This window comes from Crinia signifera, chromosome 6 (assembly GCF_055691185.1).
Source record: "Crinia signifera chromosome 6, ASM5569118v1, whole genome shotgun sequence".
NCBI classification, from domain to species: domain Eukaryota; kingdom Metazoa; phylum Chordata; class Amphibia; order Anura; family Myobatrachidae; genus Crinia; species Crinia signifera.
This window is the reverse complement of record NC_139222.1, coordinates 104484313-104495509: the sequence shown is the minus strand read 5'-3', so window position 1 is coordinate 104495509 and position 11197 is coordinate 104484313. Positions and strand designations below refer to the sequence as shown.

Here is an 11197-nt window from a genome sequence, read left to right as displayed (position 1 = left end):
GGGTTGTAATCTCGGTCCCTTTATATCAACAGGGTACCAGGTTCTATTTCACCCTGTTCCTGGTAATGGCCTCCTTGGATGTGCAGGATGTATACCTGCATATCGCCATTCGTGAGGACCATCACAAATTCCTCAGGTGCACTGTTCAGAGAAATCTCTTCCAGTTCCGAGTTTTGCCTTTTTGGTCACTTCATCACAATTTGTGTGATCACTAGGGAGATGACAGTGATGACAGCCCATTTGCGACTGCAAGGGATTTGAATCCTGACATAACTGGGCGATATTCTCCAATGGTAAACTCTCAGGCCAGTCTCCAGGAACATGTCAATTTTACAGGGATACAGATGGTTCATCAACTGGCGTAAGTCCAGCATGATTCCCTCCCAGCACATGATTCTCCTGGGTACCCTTCTGGATACCTCGTCGCAACAGGTTTTCCTCCCCAGGACAAGAGAGAGAGTCTGTTCAGGACTTAGTGCGGACGTTCCTATATCTAAGGACAGTCTCAATTCACCTTGCATGCGCCTTCCCTCCATTCAGAGGTATTTCACCAGTTGGTGGTGCGGTGGGTTTGGCCTCAGATCGGCCTGTTGGTCTCACGGCAAAACCACAAGGTTCTTTGTTACAAACACCCACAAGAGACCCGGTGTATTTCTAATAGGCGCACTGGTGGTTCCGTGGTGTATCTCTTTCCTCCGATTGCCCTGTTTCAGAGAAGATTCAGGTGGAAAGGGTAATAGCCATTCTGGTTGCACCCAACTGGCCAAAGCGAGCGTGGTTCACAGATCTCAAGGATCTCTCCAGCACACCCCCGTGGCGTCTACCTCTACGGCCAGATTTACTCACGCAAGGCCCCTGTCTTCATCCAGACCTTCCCCGTCTAAATTTGATGGCATGGCGGTTGAGCGGCCGGTCTTAAAGGCTAGAGGATTTCAGACCAAGTTATTCATACTATGATTTCTACTCGTAAACGGTCTACAGTTAGAGTTTACCACCGAGTGTGGCGGACTTATTTTGCCCGGTGTTTAACGTGTCATTTGCCTCCTAGGCAATATTCTTTGTCAGGGTTATTGACGTTTTTACAAGAGGGACTGGATACAGGATTGCGTCTGGCATCCTTAAAGGTCCAGGTATCCGCCTTTTTCTGTTTTATTTCATAAGAGGATTGCTCAGTCTTCTGCGGTTAAGACTTTCCTGCAGGGTGTTTTACACTTGCAGTCTCCTTATGTTTCCCCAGTTCACCCTTGGGATTTGATAATTGTTCTCAAGGCTTTACAGAAGGCTCCGTATGAGCCTTTGGCGGAGGCCACTTTGCATTGGTTGACGTGGAAGACTGTTTTTCTCCTGGCCATCGCTTCGGCTCGGAGGGTTTCGGACCTAGGTGTTTTATCAGTTAAGACTCCTTTTCTAGTTATCCACGAAGACCGGGCAGTACTCCGTACTCGTTTGGACTATCTTCCTAAAAGTGGTATCCAGTTTCCACTTGAACCAGGAGATTGTTGTCCCGGCTTTTTTGCCTTCTAATTCTTCTTCCGAGGATTCGGATTTAGTTACTTTAGATGTTGTGCGTGCATTATGCCTTTATGTTCGGAGAACCAAGGCTCTCCGAAAAACGTATTCTTCGTTTATTCTTTATGATGGGCGTAAGAGAGGCTGGCCAGCCTCTGATCCATCTTGCAATGGACGGTTTAGAACGGCCATTCGTCAAGCCTATCTTTTCTCGTGTAAGCCAGTTCCGGTCTCCGTTAGAGCCTATTCTACTCAGCTCGGTAGTATCGTCCTGGGCGGCGGGCCGGGGTGCTTCTGCTGTGCAGATTTGCAGAGCAGCTACCTGGTTTTCTGTACATACATTTATCTGTTTTTACAGGTTTGATTCCTTCGCCACTGCTGATGCAGCATTTGGCAGAGGAGTCCTCAGTGCAGTTAGGGAGCGTTCCCACCCTTGAGGGACTGCTTTAGGACGTCCCATGGTACCAGTGGTCCACCATAGGCTGAAGGAAAAAACAGGAATTTTGGTCTTACCTGTTAATTCTGTTTTTCTGAAGCCATGGTGGATCACTGGGCGCCCACCCTTCGCTCTTATCTACTGTGTTTGAGTGTCTCTGTCTTGTTTATTCAAGACTCTGGTGTTTGGGTGTATGTGTGTGTGGGTCGGCTTCGCCTTTTCCTGTTCCTTGGGCTTTGGTAGTAAGTAAACTGATTAGCCTGGGGCAGGGCAGGGTATTAAGGAGGCCAGCCCAGCTGCACTCTCAGAAGTTTAACTCCTTGGTGCCCGGTCTGGAGGACCTAGAATATCCCATGGTACCAGTGATCCACCATGGCTTCAGAAAAACAGAATTAACAGGTAAGACCAAAATTCCTGTTATTCAGCAGCTTGACATATATAACGTTGCTTCTACTTAAATACTTCTACTTCCTGTCAGTCTCTACAATCACTGCCTAATGCATTCCTACATGAAAATATATATATATTTGTGAAGTGACCACCAATTATTTAAATCTCTATTTATGCATCGTTCTTCATGTAGGCAGTAGTAGTGCCATGGAGGCGAGGCATTGGCAACACTACCTTGTGCTTGTAACAGTATGGTTCTGCAGGGCTGCGGAATGCAGCGAGATATGTAGTGCTCTATATGACACAATGTTGTAACCTCTACAACAGATAAGTAATATAAGCAGTGGGGTGACAAACATGGAGTTAAAGGGCTCCTTCCAATGAAGGGAAGTCTATCACTATATATTAGCTGCCTTTTTAAACCTGCCCTTGACCAATTACAGTAAACACCAATCACACACGTTCACCATGAAGTAGGACACACAGACCAAGTCTAGTAGTAAATGCTTTATTAACAGCTCTGCATCCACCAGATACACAGGGTGAGGGTGACAGAAAGCCCTGGGTCCACCCTCCTACAATAGGGATAGAGCTAAAGCACCGTAGCCTTCAATCCTAGAGGCACAACCGGCTTTTGGATACAGTCTCAGTTAAGATATTACACCAACTGTTTCTCTGTGCTACGGTGAAGTGAAGGTGGCCAACTAGTGGACGCATCAGGAACTTGCAGATGTCAGCACAATTTGAAGGCTTTGGTTATATGTCTCACAGTGATAATTTTAAACAATGCATGGCTACAACAATTAACGCAAACAACAAATAAATGATATGTAGGCAGGCATTAAGTCAGATGCAATGGCATGTTTCTACCAGTCATTCATTCTTCTAGTTGTAATATTCCGAAAATCCACTAAACAGGTGCAATACCTCTTCCAAGCAGTAGCTGGGGCTTTCTGTTTAAGTGCAACTATTGTCTACACACAGCAGCCGCCATGTCCAGGAGACCGCAATCAATCTAACAAATCTGTGCACGGTTAGAGGTTGCTAGTAAATTAACAGGCTGTAGTTTGAAGAATATTGGTTGAGCTCATAAAGCAGCAGCCTTTTCTGTGTGTAGATCGCTGATGTACATTAAATGTACTTTCCTTATAGTATTATCTATAAGCTGCGCAAATATATCAGGTGCAATTTTATCAAGACAAACAATTTACATAGGTAGGTAGATGAAACCATCAGCTACGGTATCATTGATGCCCATTGTAGTGATGATTACAAGCGAATACTATATATACTACAAAGTTTAAGTGACGGTTAGCCTGTCATTTCCTTCATCAGTGCCAGCCTGCTAAGATATGCCATAGCCTATGTTATAAATACAGCCGCCCAGTTCTGGCCTGTCCCATCACCTACACAGAGCCTAGTCATATACTTATACTACCTATTCACTAGTGACATGTAAGCATTTGGTACAAGTACTTCATACTTCAGTTATAGACTTCATCAGACCATCAAAATAGTTACCCACTGCTGTGTATAGTTGATGAGTACAATTTTTTATTTTTTTTATTTGGTACTTGTGTATTATCACGGCGCCCATGCCCATGGATCAAATGCCTTAAAGCATGCCATATCGCACACCACCGCTAGCCACGTCAGCCTGAAGTGTGGCGAGCGCAGCGAGCCCCACAAGGGGACAAGGTACGCGTCCCCCCGACCTGTTCATACCCCCAATATCCACGTCGGTGTGGAGTTGACTTTATAAAGTTTAGCGAGCCCCGGAAACGGGACGCGGAAAACGAGCCCGCAGGCGAGCTCACGCGGATTACTTGACAAGTATTCCGCGTCCAATCCCAATACTTCGGGCTTATTTTATGCGTCCCCTCCTGGGCCTCACTGCGCTCGCCATGATTCGGGCTCGGTGGCTTGCTAGGCTCACCACACTTTATAAAATCAACTCCACGCTGACGAGAATTGTGGGGGTATGAACAGGTCGGGAGGACATGTACCGCATGCGCTCGCCATGCTTCAGGCTGGTGTGGATAGTGGCGGTGTGCTAAATCGCATTGTATGCAAATCGCACGCGATATTTGCATACAATTTGCATAGATGCGATCCGCGGGCATGGGCGCTGTGATAATACACAAGTACCTTTTATTTATTTCCTTAGTAAAAATGAGCAGGCGACAATTAAGTGATAAGAATGACACGTACAGCTCACAAGTGAAGCTCAATGACCTACAGACAATGCTTTTATGTTTTTTTTGTTTTTTTTTACATTTTCTATGCATTGTTCTGCTGAAACTGCCAATACCATTTGCAGCAGAGCAGTTCAAGTATCAAACAGGTGACAGACTTGTTGGAAAGTATACTCTGCGTTCTCTTAGTTTCCTGCAAGGACGCAAAACATTCTTGAAAAGCATTGGAGCTAGGTGCAGAAAACAGCATCAACTTGGAGCCCAAAGACACAGTGTAGTATTACACACACCAGAACTAGCACAGAGATGTAGGAATTATAAACTTCTGCGCTATTATTGCAGCATTTAGACCAGGGTTAAGCTACCAGCTTCCGCAGAACAGCAGCAGGTTTATCTATATTAGACTTAGTATTTTGTTCTAGCTATTTCAATCCACAAAAATAAATCCTCAAAACTAATTCTAGAAAGATGCAGCTCTGTATTTAGAAGTTAGGGTGAGCGCTACACCTGGGACATCCAGCTGCGAAGGAACTACACATCACAGCATGCCCTGCCAGTTTTCCCATTCTGTGATGTGCAAAGAGATTTAGAAATTGGACTGTGGGTTAATCTGCTTAAAGTGAATAGGGCAGAATTTAGCGTATTATTGAAGGAGACCTAGCATCACATAGCTGCGCCCAAATTATACCATACACATTTATGGGCATCCTGTGTGTATGACTAGGCCATACATATATCCCTGGGGACAGGGAATATGCCTCTTTACAACTCTGCTGCTAATCGGATTTACCTGAAAAGACCAAACTAATCTCCTGGACAACCGACAGATGATGCATTCAAGTAAAAGCAGATTTTTATCACTAATATCCACCGCAAGTACCCTCCCTAACCTAGAAGAGGACCTCAATGTACTGCTGGACTGTAGGCATGGTTCAGTCTGTGGCATCCAGTTGTATAGGAAAGGGGACAGGAATGTTCAAATTTAACAAAACATTAAATAAATTTCAAGGGAAAAGGTTAGTGTCATTTTGTTTGCTGGCAGCCCATTGGACTGTGAGATGATGTGGTTGCTACAGAACAGGTAAACAAAGTGAAGGGGGACAGGACAAGGAAGACCTAAAATGGGGCAGAATCTTGTGATTTATTATCTGGGGAGTGTAAACTCTGGCTGTTGTTTTCTCCTCCGTCAGTCGATAACCTGGGCTAGTAAAAAAGACAAAACATATCGTTAGAGGAGGGAAATAAATAAAAATTTGAGCATCCCTTAAAAAAAATTGTTTTTTTTTTTTATTGACCTTTCTAAAAAACTGTACTTAACACACACAAACGTGGATTTACTAAAGATTCTAAAAGGAAATTGGTGTTGCCCATAGCAACCAATGAGATTTTAGCCATTGCTTCTCTATTGCATTCTGGAAACCGATATTCCAACTGGGTAACATGTTCATTTGTCTGTTTTAGAATCTTTAGTAAATCTACCACGCAGACTGCTTTACCATCCAGATTTGCACATTTTTTTTAGAAAATCTAGTGATATTATAAATGAATAGATAATTCTAGTACACACACAGTTCTATAGTGGCTATGAAACTACAAGGCCCCACAGTTCCTTGTAATGTCACACCTATTATGAGAGGGCAGCAATCCAAGCACTGGCGTGGCTAATCCACACCAAATCCATCCATTTCAGGAAACCAGTAACGCCACCTAACTCCAAACCTAAATCTGATGTTACAGAAGCCTATAAGAAACCAAATGCTCTTTCCCTCTTACACTTTCAAGAGACAATAGATTAGGACTTGTACACACTGGGCGATGGGTGCCCCGTACTGAGCGAGCTGGCTAAGCACACATCGCTCGGTGCACCTGCAATGTGTGCTGAGCGATCTGTGTGGAGCAGTGTTTTGACTATGCTTATATGCAAAATATTAAGATCTAAGCAGGAAAGACAGTGCATGCATGGCCTCTGTGGGCAATAGCGGTGCACATGACTGCGCATCGCTATAGGGTGTACACATGGAGCAATCAGTGCCTCATTTCTAAGCAGTCTACTGAAATCGCTCAGAAGTAAAGTCCCCCCGTGTGTATGCCCCATTGGTCACAGTGGAGCAGGCATTTGTAAATAAATAGAAGTATTAAAAAATAAATAAACTGTATAAAGAGGAAGCAGAGACATGTAACAGATATACGCCTGAATGATCGTTAACAGAGACACTCTCTCTATTGAACAAATACACATTATTCTGTTGCAAGATTCAGCCTTTTGCCTACTACCTGTTGAATTCCTGTAACCAAAAGATATAAGCTATACTCTAACCCCACCCCAGCTGTCCTGATCTCTAAGGTGTGACGGAACGAGCCAGTCGACATTAGAGGTGCTGAAGCAGCTAGAAGTAAGTGGATCCAGGTAGTAATGAAGTAACCAATAATCTATAGATAATGTAGATAAAATGGGGGGGGGGGGGGGAAGCATCGGCAATTTACAAATAAACTGTTAAGACATTGGGCAGAGTAATTATATAGGGTTATATGCAATCATCTAGTAATATTTTGCCCATTATTACAATTTATAGAGCTGTTAAACAGAAATAACGCATCAATTCTATACTTTTGTTATACTGTTTTCTCAAATATTGTTATTTATTGCTGCAGGTGGCGTTAGCTTGTTGTACAAGGTACTAGCCACGGCGTATGAGGCCTAAAATGATCATTCAGAACAGTGCTGTAAAAGTGATTTATATAGAGAATTGTTTTTGGTTTTAGAAGCTTAAGAATATGATGTTGACATTATAATGGAGCAAGGACAGAAAGCTAGTCTCCACAAACTTAATAATATGGGAACAGGGCCACACATGCGTAGACCCCCAAGGCCACTGAATCTTTGCCTAGTTACAATGAAGTTGGGTGTTGGGTTAATTATGACATCATGATTGAGTCCAATAAGACTCAATGCTTATGAGTAATTAATTAATGTGATTAAGGTTTAAATATCAGAGTTAGAAAAGGAGGAGGCAGGCAGTTGAGGAAGAACAAGCAAGCACGGGGGGGGGGGGGGGGCTGGAGGTAACTATGAAGGAGGTTTAATCATGGCTGATCACTGTCCTTGAAAGGTGTCCATTTTGATTTGATTTAGAATTACTGTTTAAGTATTAGCTAATCAATTTTATGTTTCTTGTGTTAGTCTGCATTTGCAAATACCTGTAATGAAGCTATTTTTCAAGTAAAGCATGGTCATACATTTTATAACAAGGTTGTGTTGGTGTGCAATCATTTCAGCGTTGCCGTTATATTTAAAAGGTAATAAAGTAAATATATACAAGTTTGGGTTATCAATCATATCTAATCAATCAAACAAATCTTTGCGTTATCAGAGCCCAGGCATAGCATATATATTTAGGTCATTAAAAAAAAACCCTGATAAAGCTTCAATTTCTGCACATAAAATGCATAGAAATACCATACATCACCACAGTCCTTGCCTCACCTTCAGATTCACCACACGTTCTTCAAAGGATTTAAAGGTGGTTGAGTTCCTATAAAACACAAAGAGCCAAATCAGATGCCACTAGATGAACTACAAACCAACATTGCCCTTAGATTCCCCAGATAAGCTGGTGCAACAAAGTGACTTGTTCTCTAATTTATCAAGGAAATGTATATCTACAAGGCATTTTTCATAGCATTCACTAGAAAGCATGCAGAAGCTGACATCACAAGGATATTCAATAAAACAGTTGCATCATAGGTTTTCTGAGAAATTCCTTTGTCATAAGAGTGTTTTTGAAAGATTCAACATTTCTGTACAGCAAAGAGTGAAGTACAAACAGAAACCCTACTCTCAGTATCCTGAAACATGCAATTATATTCTGCATCCTTTGGCTATACGTTACCTCATTGCAGGCATGCTTATGGAGTGGCGAATTGAATAACTGCTACTTGGAAGGCATGTGGGAGTAGAAAGCAGAGTTAGAGAAGATAACAGAACCTGACCTCCTTACACATGTGCACAATGACCAAGCAGCCCGATTCTGTTAGGACCCACTTATAGTAGAAGCGTGACCTACACGCTGGGCTAAAATTCATAAAGGAGCATACAAGTAACATTACTGAGAATGCAGCCTGTAACTTCACTAGTCAGTGACATCATTGAGTGAGGCCAAACTTTTTTTGTGCCTGTATTCTCATAATTATCTGTTTGTTTCACAAAACAGCTTCCCCAACTGCGTGCAAGTGGAATGTAAGTTAAATATTGTCTATTTCCCAGCCATCAAAATATCCTAGGACTGTAGGTGTCCAGGCACTTAAAAGAACTGGGCCCAAAATGTAATGACTAGCGTCCACTATGCAAACGGCTATTGAACTTTAATGTGTCTCTAACAATATCCACTCCCACAATTAAGAGAACCTAGTCTGTACTTGGCGACCGAACACTGACCAGTGCTGCAGCACTCCCTCAAATACTAGAGGAGAACATGAGGTTTCTTAAGAGCAGCATTTTAAATGATGGAAAGACTCTCTGCAATTCAATGTCCACAAAAAACACTGAAATAAATGACAACATAAAAATCGGAATAAGTTGCGGTTCAATATACAGGACCGGCTGCTTGGTGGATTACACAGGGTAAGCACAACACACCTTTTACCAAGTACAAGGAAGAAAGACACACACACGGACAGTGCATATCAAGGTTTTTTTTTTTTTTTTTTTTACACATCTAGACCATGAGACAAAAGAAAAACCACAGCAATAAACCAACATACAGGGTTTGTTACATGCATGTTTATAGACCTCTATCTAAAGTCCGCTGATGTCTTGTTCTGTCTACTGTCAGAGGTACAAGACTTTCATGAAGGTGTAAGAGGACACATCCAGTAGCACTTGCTAATAATCAGCTTACTTAGAAGAAGCCATGTAATTACTGCACAGCTTGGCAGTGTGGTGTGCCTGAACTGTACAGAAAAATCACATTCCCATGTATGGCCCGATCACTGCTCTTTAGAAGGCAATGTTTTCTGTTTTATCTTTCATTTAACAAAAAAAATGTAATTAATTAGTTCGAGAAATCTGATGGTATATGGTCACAACAGTAAAAGTTGCAAAACACCACAACACATACAGGTTTATAATTAACAAGTACGATCAATGCAGGTTCCTGAACTAATTATAGATATGTGTACCCCAGGCTGGGATCTATATTTTAGGTCACACTATTATACCTTTTTTCCACTGCTTCTTAAATCTGGGTTATTGTCGTAATAATCTGGGAGCGGCTCAGTGGAAAGGGTTAACCTGGGTCCAGTGACTCAGGTACCTTGCAAGATTGGTCCCGAGTGTAGCATAAGCCAGGTGGATAAATCATTGGATCCATTTACAGCACAGGAAGATCTGGTGCTTGGAGATGATCTAATCTCCAAGTACCAGCACTGCACTGGTGTGCTGTGACATTGCCGAACCCAGAAATAAACCAGGTATTGCCACTAGTGTGAAAGGGGTCTAAGCCGGGTCACATCCAGACTAGACTCGTATATAAAATCCTGTGTGTGACCAGGCATTTTAATCCCAAACGGTTATCATTGTAATTCTACCAAAGATACTAATGCAACCAATGCAGAACAAAAAACTCAGACTTCCAGATGTGCACATGACGGCCACCATCTCCTGATAGTCCATTAAGGCTGGAATTGCAGACTAACAATAGACTGCATAGTCCTAAGTGATTCCAGAAGGTGTACCACATGTAGAGGGTCAAACTAGAGGACACCAGAGACTGGAAATAAGTAGGTGTATGCCCAGTGTATCGGCAACGAAGAACACAGAATAGAGAACAGGAACCCCTTACCTAAAAGACTGAGAGAAAGGAAGGGCCCTGCGAGGGAGAGTAGGGGGTAAACATAAATCAGCACAGTTCACATTACTGCATTTCCCAAATCTCATTTACTTTCAGAGAAAACAGCAACCAACAATCCCCAAAACCACATACCAGTGCATGCTGCCCATACATATCACACACAGAGGGCGAAGCATTGCACTGCAACTCCAAGCGGGAATGATCATGGTTTTCAGTGTACAATGCTTAGAAACACCTGCTTACACATAAGGAAGGCTCGCAATTTATTTAAAACAGTAACCTTATTTGTCCATAGGCAAAACTAGATTGCATACCTCCCTAAAAACTCCCCTACCTTAGGTGTGGTCCTTATTAATAGAAAGAGCTCATGCACATCTGTGCTATTGTATAGGATAAATTCACATGAAACTGCAAATTCAAGTTTGATTGGAACTGAAGTGGTTAAACATCGATGGAGACCTTTATCTCAGTCGCCCACTAGACTTCACCATGGAAAGGGTGGCTGCTAGTGTTTTAACGCAAAGGCATCATGTTGTTTTACTGACAACAGACTGGTGGAAAGAGTGAAGACCGCCTCCCCTCACCAGACCAGAAGATATGGGGCCACAGGGCCTGGGTGGATTGCTGAAACACACTTATATTATAGAGTTGTGGCTGGAAATATTCTTTGATACATAAATGCTAGATCTTACCCACCTATGTATGAGGATTGAGTGCCCTGCTTTTCCAATACTGGAATGTACTTTTATTCATTCAAGTGAAGTTGCAGTCAGAGCAATAAATCTGCACATGCTTTCCAGGTGCATCCACTACAAATC

The 11197-nt window shown here is 42.6% G+C and overlaps 1 protein-coding gene across 10 annotated transcripts in view; it reads right to left on the bottom strand.

The window, feature by feature from the left end:
• Nucleotides 1–2827: 2827 nt before the first annotated feature.
• Nucleotides 2828–11197, bottom strand: part of TPD52L2 (TPD52 like 2) — a 28592-nt gene continuing 20222 nt past the window's right edge. For 3 of the 10 annotated variants that reach the window (XM_083146698.1, XM_083146696.1, XM_083146699.1), the window contains 4 exons: nt 10371–10397; nt 8421–8462; nt 8015–8063; nt 2828–5733 (listed from right to left, as the gene is read on the bottom strand). In XM_083146698.1, the coding sequence (XP_083002824.1) occupies nt 5647–5733; nt 8015–8063; nt 8421–8462; nt 10371–10397 (205 nt within the window). In that variant the 3' untranslated portion in view covers nt 2828–5646. The remainder of the gene's footprint in view (nt 5734–8014; nt 8064–8420; nt 8463–10370; nt 10398–11197) is intronic. The other 7 variants (XM_083146697.1, XM_083146703.1, XM_083146700.1 and 4 more) reach the window with 5 other exon arrangements.